Source organism: Peromyscus leucopus, chromosome 11 (genome assembly GCF_004664715.2).
Source record: "Peromyscus leucopus breed LL Stock chromosome 11, UCI_PerLeu_2.1, whole genome shotgun sequence".
Lineage (NCBI taxonomy): Eukaryota > Metazoa > Chordata > Mammalia > Rodentia > Cricetidae > Peromyscus > Peromyscus leucopus.
The window spans coordinates 25926183-25939928 of NC_051072.1; the positions used below are offsets into that span (position 1 = coordinate 25926183).

Here is a 13746-nt window from a genome sequence, read left to right on the forward strand (position 1 = left end):
AGAGTAATTTCTCTTTACTCAAAGTGTATTGATTCAAATACCAATCATGTATTTAAATAATTTCACAGCAACATCTAGGCTGGTGTACGGTTAGCCAATTGCTGTTGTATACAGTATACAGAATTTGTCCTCCTAGAATGGACCATTGTGAAGAAGAAGGGTGAGAAGATGCCAGAGCAGCAAGCTGAAAAACCAGCTGAGTTTTGGCGTTTCCTCTTTTTCTTTTATACCCTACCAGTTGCATGCAGCACATTTTATAACTTGCTTTATTCATGTTTTACGTCTTAGCTATAGTCTCAAGTTAGTAGATGGCACCGTCATTCTCTTTCCCATTTTGTGGTTGCAATGGTCATTTGACCATGATTTATTTAATCAGTTCATTACTTATAAACATCTAAGCTTCAATCAAGTCATAGGCAATAACAAATGGGGCTGTAGTGATCACTACTCAACAAGGAGAATTTACATCCATGCACAGATGCTGAATTCCACAAAGTATAGTTGTTGAGGAACTGAGCATGTGTGTATTGTCAAATCACCACCCCAGAGGGTCCAACCCATCTGCATGCCTAACCAAAACTCACAAAAGCACCTATATCCCTACATCTTAGGAAGTATAGTGTATACAATATTAAACTTCTGCGTCTTTGCTAATTGGATAGCTAAGTTATGGTGTTTCATGGTATTGTTCCATTAGAAGAAGCATAGCATGAACTTGCTGCATTGAGAATCTTACAACAGCTAGATAGTGATGGCTCACACCTTTAATCCCAGCACTTGGGAGGCAGAGGCAGGAAGATCACTGAGTTTGAGGCCAGTCTGGTCTACAGAGTGAGTTCCAGAACAGCTAGGTCTACACAGGCAAACTCCGTCTTGAAAAAACAACAACAAAAATCTTACAGCAAAAGATTTTGCAAATATCTGCAAAGACAGTGGTTATGGGACCAAATCTTAGAGGATTTTAAGAGAATTTTTGCAAGAAAATTGCTTACTAACTCTAACACAGTAAATATTCAGTAATTTTTAGTTATTTGGATATTTACTACCCAAAAGAATGAAAATAATGTCAGACTTTCCCTCAATAAATATGTTCAATTATTAAGAGTATTAAGGGGAATGTTTCTGATTTTTCATATAAACAAAATAATATACATAATAAAATATGTGTATAGTTAAATATAATACAAAATGTAGCCCATGATCATCTGAGTGTTGACCCTTGTTTGGATCCCAGCTTTCTCTCTCAGGAGTTAAAATCTAATGGGCATTCTGTTGCCACCAGATTGCTCAGTCTCTTCTGAACAAAGCAGAAGCCAACCCGCCTCCCCAGACTTCTATACTGCCAATCTGCAGTATGAGAATGTTCCTCCTGACCTCAGGTCCGGGGGTGGGGTGATAGGAGATGTCTTCAGAGCACTGTTGGGTGGTGGGGTCTTGATTCTCCTGGGAAGCAGGGCTCCTCACATATCCTTCTTGTGTCCAGGACAGGGAGCACCTTCTTTGTGTCTGTTTATACTTCCAAGTGGATTTGAGCCAAATGTCCTTCTCTCCTGCATCACATTCAGCGGCTCTCCCTGGGAAGATGAGGCCTGCTGCCCACATGCCCATTGTATCGGGAAACTAGCCACCTGTCACATTGCTTGCCTAAGAGTCAGTACTGAAGTTGTGTGTGACTGTGACCACCTCTACCCAGCTGAAGCTGTGTGTGACTGTGACCACCTCTACCCAACTGAGGCTGTGTGTGACTGTGAACACCTCTACCCAACTGAAGCTGTGTGTGACTGTGAACACCTCTACCCAAGTGAAGCTGTGTGTGACTGTGAACACCTCTACCATGAACTGTATGTACATTACTGAAGCTGTGTGTGAATGTGACCACCTCTACCCAACTGAAGCTGTGTGTGAATGTGACCACCTCTACCCAACTGAAGCTGTGTGTGAATGTGAACACCTCTACCCAACTGAAGCTGTGTGTGAATATGACCACCTCTACCCAACTGAAGCTGTGTGTGAATGTGAACACCTCTACCCAACTGGAGCTGTGTGTGAATGTGAACACCTCTACCCAACTGAGGCTGTGTGTGACTATGACCACCTCTACCCAACTGAGGCTGTGTGTGAATGTGAACACCTCTACCCAACTGAAGCTGTGTGTGTGAATGTGAACACCTCTACCCAACTGAAGCTGTGTGTCACTGTGAACACCTTTACCCAAGTGAAGCTGTGTGTGAATATGACCACCTCTACCCAACTGAAGCTGTGTGTGACTGTGACCACCTCTACCCAACTGAAGCTGTGTGTGTGAATGTGAACACCTCTACCCAAGTGAAGCTCAACGGGACTTGACTGAAGACACTTTCTGACCAATGAACAGCAAGACTTATCTGAACCAGCCTCCCACAGATGTACAGAGTCATTCTGTCTGAATCCTCGGGCTGGCTTTCAGTATTTAATTATGGTCAGTGTGAACCCCACCTCATCTGCTTGTTTAAGAGAGCAGAGATTTGTCCTAGAGAACTATTCAGAGGATCTTTTCATTGCATTTTCCCTTGTCTGTCAACAACCACAGCTCTGTGATTCTTTACCTTTGGTGGCCTTTGTTATTCCTTGAGACTTCTATATGCCCAGTGGATACCCTGATTGCTTCTCCTTCTGCCTTCATAGTTCTCCAGATTAGAAACAGGAGCATTTCCCTGTCACACACATTAGGCCTTCTCATAAAATTTAGTTACAAAAATAGCTCTTCTCTTAAAAAAGAAAAAAAGAAAGAAATCTAACAAAGAATAAGGACTAAGAATCTGAAAATGTTTTGTTTCATGGACTAAGAAATTGGGAGCTGGGTGGCAATGGTGGTTTTGAACACATCAGTTTCTACTACCAAGAAATTGAACACCCACCAAGACTAAATCCTGAAGAAAAAGAAAAATCCAAACAGACTAGTAATGAGCAGGGAGCTTCAATCAGTAGCCAAATATCTCCCAAGAAAAGAAACCCCAGGACCACACAACCTTCCTATTGATGTCTACCAAAAGTATTCAAAGAACCTATAACAGTCCTTCTCAGTCTCTTCCAAAAAAGCAAAAGGGAATGTTCCCATGCTTATTTAATTTCCCTGACACCAAAGCCAAAAGAAAGAACAAGAAAAGAATTCCACAGAGCAATATCCATGATGAAAGTAAACAAAAATTCTCACTTGAAAAACCCAAGCAATCTGAATTCAGCAACACATTAAAATGACCATATACTATGAACAAGTGGAAACTGTCTCTGGGACATAGGAGTCTTGGTGCTCAAATTAATAATTGCAATATAATAGAACAGAGGATAAAAATTAGATCAAAAGATGTAGGAAATGCATTAAACAAAATTGAACACCCTTTCATGATAGAAACAGAAGTCTCACAAATCAAGATATAAAGCATGTACCTCAGCATAGCAAAACAAGACATGCCCAAAGCGAAAGTCATATTCAATGGTGAAAAGCTGAACCCTTTCCTCTATGATATGGAGGGGAGATGAGTGTTCACTCTCACCACTTACATTCTACATAGGGTTTTAAAAATATATAAACAAAACTAAACATCCTAGAGATCTTAGCTGGACAAAGAGTTGAGAGAAAGAAATGAAGACATTCAAGGGAGAAGGGAAAAATAAAACACTCTTATCTGCAAATGACACGATTATATACAGAGACCTGAAACGACATTTCTTTCTAAAGAAAACATACAAATGGGCAAAGGTGCATGTAAAAATGCTCAATATCACCAACTATCAGAGAAATGTAACTGAAAGTCACCATGAGGTAAGGAGTGGGCTTGTTATCCAAAAGTAAAAGAGATTGGGCCAGCGAAATGGCTCAGTGGGTGAAGCATTTATTGTGTAACCTTGACAACCTGAGGTCCATCCTCAGGACCCATGGAAAGGTAGAAGGAGAGAAACATTTCACCAAGGTGTTCTCTGACCTCTACACCAGTACTGTGGCAGTGTGTGTGTGTGTGTGTGTGTGTGTGTGTGTGTGTGTGTGAACAATCTTTAGATCATAATCTTTCACCTTTTTAATAAAATGTATACATTCTAAAAAAGCAACATGCAGCATGATGATTTTATTTAAAACTAGTAGAATGAAACAAAATTTGCTGCAAGAGTAAATAAATGAAAAAATAAAATAAGCATATGAATTGATGGGTTGATTGGCCTTAGAGGAAATTTTCATAATGTCTAGGGAGATGTAACTATCACCACACTGTACATCCTAAATATACAGTGTTGAGCTATCAATCAGAACTCATTAAATGTTAAGTAGAATAATGTTAAGACTACACAAATGCAAATCGACTGGTTAAAAATTTCCAAAGGTGGTAGGAAGAAGAAGAAGCCTAATCATTTCCAAGAGAAACAAAATCTAAGTTTCATATGGCAAGACATAATAGTAAGCAATAGTTGCACCATCAATGCTTCTGGTTAAATGGGAGTGCACTTATCAACCTGGAACTTCCCTCACCACACTTGCATGCACTTCAGCACACTAGAAGTTTTAAATAGCACATTTCCACCTACCTGGAAAGGCCTTCTCAGCCTTCTCAGACAGTTGGGTGTCTGGCCTCTTCCTAGAATGCTCCAATTCACTCCATGATAACCCTCTCCACTTTATTTGGTGAATTGGCAATTAGTAATTCTTAATTGCCTCTACCACTTGCTGCAGACAGGTCAGAGATCATCTCTGCAGGCAGCCTGCAAAGCAGCATGAGCACAAGGAAGATTCCTGTGTCCCCCAGACAGAGAAATATTTGTAGCTTGACATCTACAGTAGAAGTTCACATTGATGATATTGTTTTTGAGACAAGGTCTCCTATAGCCCAAATTTATTGTAACCAAGGATGACCTTGCACTCCTGATGTTTCTGCCTCTTCCTTCCAAGTGTTGGGATTATAGAACTATGTCACCACACCTGGCTTATGTGGTGATAAAGATCCTGCCCAGGGCCTTGTGCATGCTGGGCAAGCTGTCCAACAATAGAGCTAGCTGCATTCTCAGATGTGGGAGCCCGTTCTGGGGTTCCTCGTGGCTTTACCCAGCATGTCCGAATAGAGGATGATCAGGACCACGGGCCTGAGTGCAGGTGTCTGAGATGGCCTGCACTTGGCTGGGCTGGGGGAGGAGGTCTTTTGCTCCACCCCTTGGCGTCTCTATAAAAACCCTGGACCAGAGACAGTCTGGGCCCGTTGGAATAGGTTCCAGGCCCTCTCGAGGCTATCCTTTATTTTCTATCTGTTTATCTCCACAAGATTCTCCGCTATAAATCCTTCTATCTAATATTTCCTGCTGATCGCACTCAAGAAAATTCTGGGAAGCTGTGGGGGTGGTGGGTAAACGCCCCACACTCAGACCATGATTTTATTAATTAAAAAAATATGAAACACCTTCACCTTCTTCTCCTGGCTCATACTTCCCCACTGCATTGACTGGACATGGCCAGATGACTTACTTTGACCAACAGAAGGTAAGCACACTTGAGAAGGGTAGAAGATGTCCATGGTTTGAACTCTCTCTGGCTCTTTCCTCTGCTATGGGAAGATCGAAGGTAACATTTGATTCAGGAGCATGGAAGCCCCGCTGACAGACCTGACCCTGGTCTTCAGCTAGAAGTAAGCCTAGGGGACTGATAGCCTAAGGCAGAGCTACATTAGTAGCTCTGAAGAAAAAAAATGTACATGCACACACACACACACACACACACTCAGAAATACTATTCAGCTTAAGAAAACAGACAAGAAGGTAGGGCAAACATTATGGAAGAGGAAGGGGAGCAATGGACAGAAGGAAGAGAAGCCAAAAAGTACAACGGCAATAAATAGGAACAAACTACAGTATATCTATGTATGAGAATATAATTAAACACACACACATATATATATTTACCTTTCAGGGATTTTAATGGTCAAAACAGAGAGGTCTGGTTCATTTGAGCTCCTTCACTGCCAAACCAGGGGGCAGGGACTGTTTCAGCTTCTCAGCCTTCTCCTTGTCTGTGATGACCAGGGTGTAAAGGTACCTGCTGCAGCGAACCTTGAACTTCACATTATCCTTGTTCTTCTTGAGCTTGACAGATTTAGCATCCTTCCGCCGTGCTGTGAGCGGAAAGTCCTTGACTTCCTCAGTTTTCCGAGGCATGGCAACAGACGCTCGGTGCTGGAGACCGCACAGCGGCAAGAACCGAAGAGCTAATTGAACATATTTTGTATGTCATTGACTAATATATGGTAATATGATTTAAAATAATGCACCACAACTCTTAGTCACAAGGGAGATTGGCACATGCAGATTTTAGTTTAGCTTTTAGTGGATCACTCTGCTCTTCCTAACACATGGATGCATGAGCAGAAGAGATATTTAAAGATGAAAATGAGAAGATGAAGCTATAGAGAACTGGGAGAAACCGAGCTCACAGACCTTAGGAAGAATGTGAGGAAGAATCAAATGGTCATTTAATTTAAATAGTGCTCAGCTAGAGAGAGGTTTTAGCCATTGGAGCCTAGGCTCACAATGAAAATGTCAAGTCAGATGGTACAGATGCATGTCATGTAATAATGTAAAATATCTGCCTACTCAGATGTCTTACACTCATAATAATGCATCTGGAAAGAGGAGCAGGAACAGCTTCATTAGAATGCAGAAGTGATAAGGAAGTAGACATGATGAGTCCTAGGGTACAGTCACCACCCACGTGCCCTTATGTAATGGTGCAGGACCCTTGGTTAGCTGTCTGTCTGTACTGATCCGACCAACGTTGTAGAACATTATTTTAACTGGGTAAAGATGTGCTACATTTGTTCATGTTGAGGGATATTACTTTAACTGTGTAAAGGTGTGTTATGCTTGTTTGTGCTGCATTTGTTTAATTACACAAAGATGTTGCCTGACTAAGGCACCTGATTAGTCTAATAAAGAGTTGAACAGCCAATAGCTAGGCAGAGAAAGGCTAGGCTGGGCTGGCGGGCAGAGAGAATAAATAGGAGGAGAAATCTAGGCTTGAGAGAGAGGAGAAGATGAGAGAAGAAGGAGAAGAGAATGGGGGAGACACTATCAGGCAGACACAACATGCTATGAAAGTAAGATATATGGAAGGAAAGAAAAGTAAAAAGCCCCCATGCAAAAGGTAGATAAAGAGAAACAGGTTAATTTATGTTAAAAGAGCTAGCCATAAATGAGCCTAAGCTAGGCTGAGCATTTATAACTAATAAGAAGTCTCCGAGTCATGATTTGGGAGCTGGTTGATGGCCCAAAAGAAAAAGCCTGGTACAGCCCAGAGTGCTGGTCTTCCTTCTCTGACACTTCTTCACACTATCCACTCATTTCCTGAGCCAAATGATCATCTTCATGGGCCTCCCAAATCTTCCTGTGAGTCAACAGAAGTGGCCCTCAGATTCTTCTTATGTCTTCTTGCTGTGGGATCATCACAGTTCATGTGCGAGAGTTTCCCAAACCTCCTCTATCTGTACTCCTCTTTGCTCTATGCCTCATGCAACCCCATATCTCATTAGTCCCTAGCAGGTCTGTCTTTCTCGGGCACGTTCTTTGTCCTGTAGTTCATGTTGATGCTCACATTGTACTCAAAACTATCAGGTCTCGAGCTTTTCTAGTTCAATCCATTCCTGGCTCCATGAACTTGGTTGAGAGTGCTAGTACTCTCCCAATACCCATCTTGACTTTCTTCAAAAAATTTAGACTTACACTTTTTCATTTTATTTTGTGTATGGTGAGGTATGCCATGGTACACATGTGGAGGTCAAAGGATGACTTGTGGGAGTCAGTTTTCTCCTTCCACCATATGGGCTCCAGGGGTTGAACTCAGGCCATCTAGTTTGGTGGCAAGCACCTTTACCAGCTGAGCCAAGCTCACTGTCACACATTTTTCCTTTCAGTTTTTAGGAAAAAGAAGAAAAAAAATTAAGTCTCACCCACCAACAAACTAAAATACCATGGTGCCTTGGTGAGGGTTTGCTTCTATTGCTGTGATGAAATACCATAACCAAAGAAGTTGGGGAGGAAGGATTTATTTGGCTTATCCTATTCATCATTGAAGGAAGTCAAGACAGGAACTCAAACAGGACTGGATCCTGGAGGATGCAGAGGCTGTGGAGGAGTGCTAATTACTGGCTTGCTCCTCATGGCTTGCTCAATCTGCTTTCTTATAGAATCCAGGACCACCAACCCAGGGATGGCACCATCCACAATGGGCTGGGCCCTTTCCCCATTGATCACTAATTGAGAGAATGCCTTACATCTGGATCTCATGGAGGCATTTCCTCAGCTGAGGCTCCTTCCTCTCTGATGACTCTAATTTGTGTCAAGTTGACACAAAACTAGCCAGTCCACATGACTTCTGAATTGGTTCATTTTTCTATTGCTGTAAAGTAGATGAAGTTTTCCTGGTCCTGCCCAGCACCTGAGGTCCCACAGTCCTGCAGCCACTCAGACCCAAATGAACACACAGAGGCTTATATTGATTATGAACTATATGACCTAATGGCTCAAGCTTCTTGCTAGCTAGCTCCTACATCTTAAATTAACCCATTTCTATAAATCTGTACTTTGCCACATGCCTTGTGGCTTACTGGTACCTTTACATCTTGCTTCTCTTGGCTGCAGCTGGCAGCGTCTCCTTGCTCTTTCTCCGTCCTCTCCCTCTAGTTAGAACATCCCGCCTAACCTTATTCTGCCTCACCATTGGCCAAAAGGCTTTATTTATCAACCAATCAGAGCAACACATATTCACAGCATACAGAACAATATCACCCATCACTGTAACAAAGCACTGGAGGCTATAAAGAAAAGAAACTTAGTTACCTTACTATTTAAAGACTGAAAGTTGAAGATCAAGAAACTTCTCCTGTCCAGCTACTCACAACAGACTTCTAGCTCCATCACAAGATGTCCTATGACATCACAGTGGTGATCTAGCTTCATCACAGGATGTCCTATGACATCACAGGGGTGATCTAGCTTCATCACAAGATGTCCTATGACATCACAGGAGTGATCTAGCTTCATCACAGGATGTCCTATGACATCACAGGGGTGATCTAGCTTCATCACAGGATGTCCTATGACATCACAGAGGTGATCTAGCTCCATCACAAAGAAGCATATGACATCACAGGGGGTGATCTAGCTTCATCACAAGATGGCCTATATGACATCACAGGATTATCTAGCTCTATCACAGGATGGCCTATGACATCACAGGGGTTATCTAGCTCCATCACAGGATGACTTATGACATCACAGGGGGTGATTTAGCTCCATCACAAGATGCCCTATGATATCATAAAGGGGCAATCAAATGGCAGAAAATGACATGGGAGAGATTTGGGGGCCAAGTTTGTACTTTTTATAATAATAATAATTCTCTCTTGCAAGAAGTATCTTTTGAGTATACATTAAATCATTCTAGGGGAGGCATCGTGTGATCAGGACATACCTAATAGGTTTTACCACTTCCCAGTAATACTTTACTGGGCACCAAGTTTCCATAACAAAAAAATAAAAAATTCTGGTGGACAAATGCAAAACACATCTATATAGAGCAATTTCTCATGCAAGTAGCTAGGACTGTGTGGTTAGGGCTGAGCCAGAAGGCTCTCACTCTACCCGCTTCCTTCTGAAGCCAGCTGTAGAGACCTTGGGAAACATATGTTGAGCATGTTGGAACTGCCCAACCTCTCTGCTCCGGACGATTAAAATAAAAGAAAAATAGATGAACCTGAGATGATCATATTAGGAACATTAAGTCAGACTCAGGAAGACAACTATCACACATTTTCTACTATTTGTGGATCATAGATTTTACATAAAACATAAAATCATGTATGTGTTTATTAATTACATAAAACTAAAAGCAAATTGAAGAGAGGAATGAAGTAGGCTAGCAGGAATGAGGAAATAAAAAAAGGAAGAGGATGGGCATATTGAGGAGAATATGGTCAAAGTGTAGTATATACTTACATGAAAAGGTTTTCATGTGAACCCAGTGTATGTATAATGCATATACTCCAATTAATTTGGATTTTATGTAAGCTCTAGTATCTTGTTTTAGGCTTGAAGGGGATCAGGATATGCCACTTTGACATAAGATTTATTTTTTTCTCCCTTGGGGTATTGGGGATAGAATCTTGCACATGCTAAGTAAAGCAAGTGTTTTGAGCTGAAGCCAATAGTAGATCCACAGATGCAGGAAGAGGTCTGTGCCCTCCCTTTCTTTGCTTAAAGGCAAGGCATAGATGCATAAAGTTCCTTTCGTAAAGGGCCCCCTTTCTCTACCACCAGATATGGAGAGTTGACATGGACAGGAATCTACACAAATAAACCTTATAAAAATAGCCCTCATCTTCCAGCCACTTCCACCATGCACTTCCTGGTCTTTTCTTCATGACCTGACCCTGTGAAGTGGTATAACAATTCCCGGGTCTAGCCAGGTCTTTGAGTTTTGCTTCTTTTCTAACAACTCCTTTGTCTGTAAGTATCAATCTTAAAAAGCTATATGTTTTTTTCTCCTGTTGGTCCATCCTTTTGTTAGTGTAACTCATAGTCCTCCATACACGAACCTGAGGATATAGTGGAAAATCTTTCTCTCCCCAACAGATGAAACCTTAAATAATACAATGAACACAAGATACCCTGCTGCCCTTGACTGCTCCACACAGCTCAGGGTGACTTCACTGTAACCATGGTGCCCTAGTATGGCCTCCACAATTTGTCCTCTGCCTGATATCAGTCTCCTCTGACTAGAATCACATCTAAAAACATTTATTATTGGTGTCCCTCGACATTTGGAGACACTGGACCAAGACTACACAGTGCCTTGGAGTGTTCCTGAGATATTTGTCCCCTTAGAAAAAATATGCCTATTGTCTTAGTTAGGGTTTCTATTGCTGTGAAGAGACACCATGACCACAGCAACTCTTATAATGGAAAACATTTAATTGGGTGGCTTACACTTTGGGAGGTTTAGTCCATTATCTTCATGGCAGGACATGGTGGTGTGCAGACAGACATGATGCTGGGAAGGAGCTGAGCATGGAGAAAGAGCTATGCCTTGATCTGCAGGCAACAGGAAGTGAACTGTCTCATTAGGTGTAGCCCGAGCACAGGAGACCTCCACAGTGGCACACTTCCTCCAGCATGGTCACACCTCATTATAGCGCCACTCCCTTTGGGTACCATTTTCTTTCAAACCACCACACCTCTTCTCCATGATCTGCCATTAGAGTCGGAGAGTTTATAACAGATCCAAGTTCTGCTGTTCCCAATCATGCTGTGTCTCCATCCCTCGGTGGTAATAATTGCACTTGTCCCTGTACATTGCTATAACAATAAGTTTAAGTAGACTATTTATATTATTATAATGTTATATCTCTAGGACAAACTATAACCGTGTGAACCCAGCCTTGGGACTCTCCTTGGATCTCGGGATAGTCTTTGTCATTTGTTTCACAGTAAATCCTGTTGTGCCTACCTCACAGCACTATTAGGGGGTGATGCACCACACACAAGGCCACCAGCACTTAAGTATCATAATTGCTAGTTTTCTTGTTGTTGTGATAAAATATCCAACTTAAACAATGGAGGGAAATCACAGAGGGAAAGTCCTGCAGCAGGAGCTTGAGGCCACTAGCCACATTGCATCCACAGCTAAAAAGCAGAAAATGATGAGTGTTGATGCTCAGCTCTCTTTCGATGCAGTCCCGAATTCCATCCCAGAGATTGGTGCCACTCACAGCGAGTGGGTCCTCTTAACATCCACTAACTCCATCAAGATGATCCCTCACAGGCATGCTCAGGGACTCATCTTTCAGCTCTCAAGTTGACGCTGGAAATTAACCATCATACGTACCTTTGTGCCTTTTACACCAAGACCATACTTCCAGAACAGCCTAGGCTTAGAACTCGGCCAGAGGAGCAAGGGCTAGACCTCTACCTGCATCCATCCTCCTTGATAGGTGCTTGATAAGCTGCAAGAACTCAGAGTTGCCCAGTTGCCCAGTGGTTGTGGGCACCTCTACCAAGGTTAGTATGTAGTGTGTCTCTACAGCTGCACGCATAGGAAAACGGGATTTCTGGACCGTGAAGCCTCTGTCTTCACGCTGAGCCTGGCACCCACTAGTTGCTAACATTGATGAAGGTACCTTGGAACTGAGTGGCCCAGCATTTGCCGCTGTCATTTGGAATGGTCATCACCATCACACAATAAGCACTTCACGGCTGTAGAGGCTGCTTCGGGGACCTCAGTTCTCTTTTATTTGCGTGACTCTCCATGTTTGCCCAATCTTTTACAACTCGAGGTCATTTTAAAAGTTAATTTGGGGTGTGCATTCTGTTTTTCATAGGGGAGAGGGTCCACATAACATGCCGTCTGTGAGGAGTGTGCCTGGGTCCTTGACTACCTGTATCCATGCACTGTGATAAAGACTCTTAGACAAACTCTAGTCAAATCCATGGCCCTTCTCCCTGGCACATGTGTACTTCTTTGCAAAACCCAGTTTGACCAAAGAATCTTGCTGAGTTACTGTAGCACAACAGCCCACTCTCGGCAGCTGATCTGCCTGGCTATCTGATCACGTGCCTGGCTATCTGATCACGTGCCTGGCTATCTGATCATGTGCCTGGCTATCTGATCACGTGCCTGTCTCTTCCTTGCCAGGTAACGCTGCTCACCCAGGTTTGTCGTCAGCAAGAGCACTGTGAGGAGAGTCTAGCAAGACTCTATGCTATTTCCTCAGGAGTTTTCCATCCACTGACCCCACTCTTCATCTTAGCCGCGGAGCTCCATTTCTCCATGCTGTATTAGGAGCTGAATCTGCTTTCTCCTCTGCAGGGCATAGTCCCATTGCCCAGCTCCCTATTCCTGTCTTGATGATTCGGGACTGTTGTCTTTACTCACCAGCAAATATCAATGAGTATGTAGTTCTTTCACAATTAATCAAAATGAAATGGAAGAATACTCCCCCAGGAATGCTTTTTTATGGGGCAAAGTCAAGCCAGAGGCTGTCCCTGGGAGTAGGGGCTTGAGATAGGTGGCTAAGCACCATTGTTCTCTATAATCAGGTTTAAAGCAAATTCCTTCAGTAGCCTGCTTTCTAAAAAGCAGCCCCTAGGGGGCTCTTTTCTCCTCTCCTCTTCCATCCCCTGCTCTCCGTGCTGTGAGATGGGGAGGGGGGGAACAGGGGCTTCTCTACCCTGCCCACAGTATCTTTGCTGAATGAGAGCAGAGGAGCTTCGGAAGTGCACAATTTCCCCATTAAAATAAGTACACACTAAAAGCGTAAGTTGATTAAAGGCTGACTAATTCATATTCCTACTTGTTGCTTTGGAGAATTAACTGCCAACACAGGATCTCTTCGACATTAGACATGGTCATCTTTAGAAATTGTTCCAATACATTGAATTATGAAGACAATTTTAGCAAATTTTCTTGGTTTTAATCAGGTGACTATAGTTTGCCTGCTGAGAATCTGTCACAATTCTTTGCCCGGTATAGAAATTTTGACTTAATGTTTTTTTAATCAGCAGTCTCAATTTGCAAATAAACATGGTTTCTGGAAAGCACTTCCATATTGGACTATACAATCCCCTTGGCCTGGTCCTTGGTTCTCTTGCAATCAGAACGTGGCTGTCTCCTTGCTAAAACAGTGCTCCTATGCTGTATGCTCCCAGTGTGGAGGTTGGTTCTTGTCTGCTTTCAATTAA

The 13746-nt window shown here is 42.6% G+C and overlaps 1 protein-coding gene across 1 annotated transcript; it reads right to left on the bottom strand.

Moving 5' to 3' along the window:
- Positions 1-5917: 5917 nt before the first annotated feature.
- On the bottom strand, positions 5918-6171 carry LOC114697314 (60S ribosomal protein L38-like). Its single transcript, XM_037209556.1, has one exon. It carries the CDS (start codon positions 6169-6171, stop codon positions 5959-5961), a length of 213 nt encoding a protein of 70 aa, XP_037065451.1. The 3' UTR covers positions 5918-5958.
- Positions 6172-13746: the final 7575 nt, after the last annotated feature.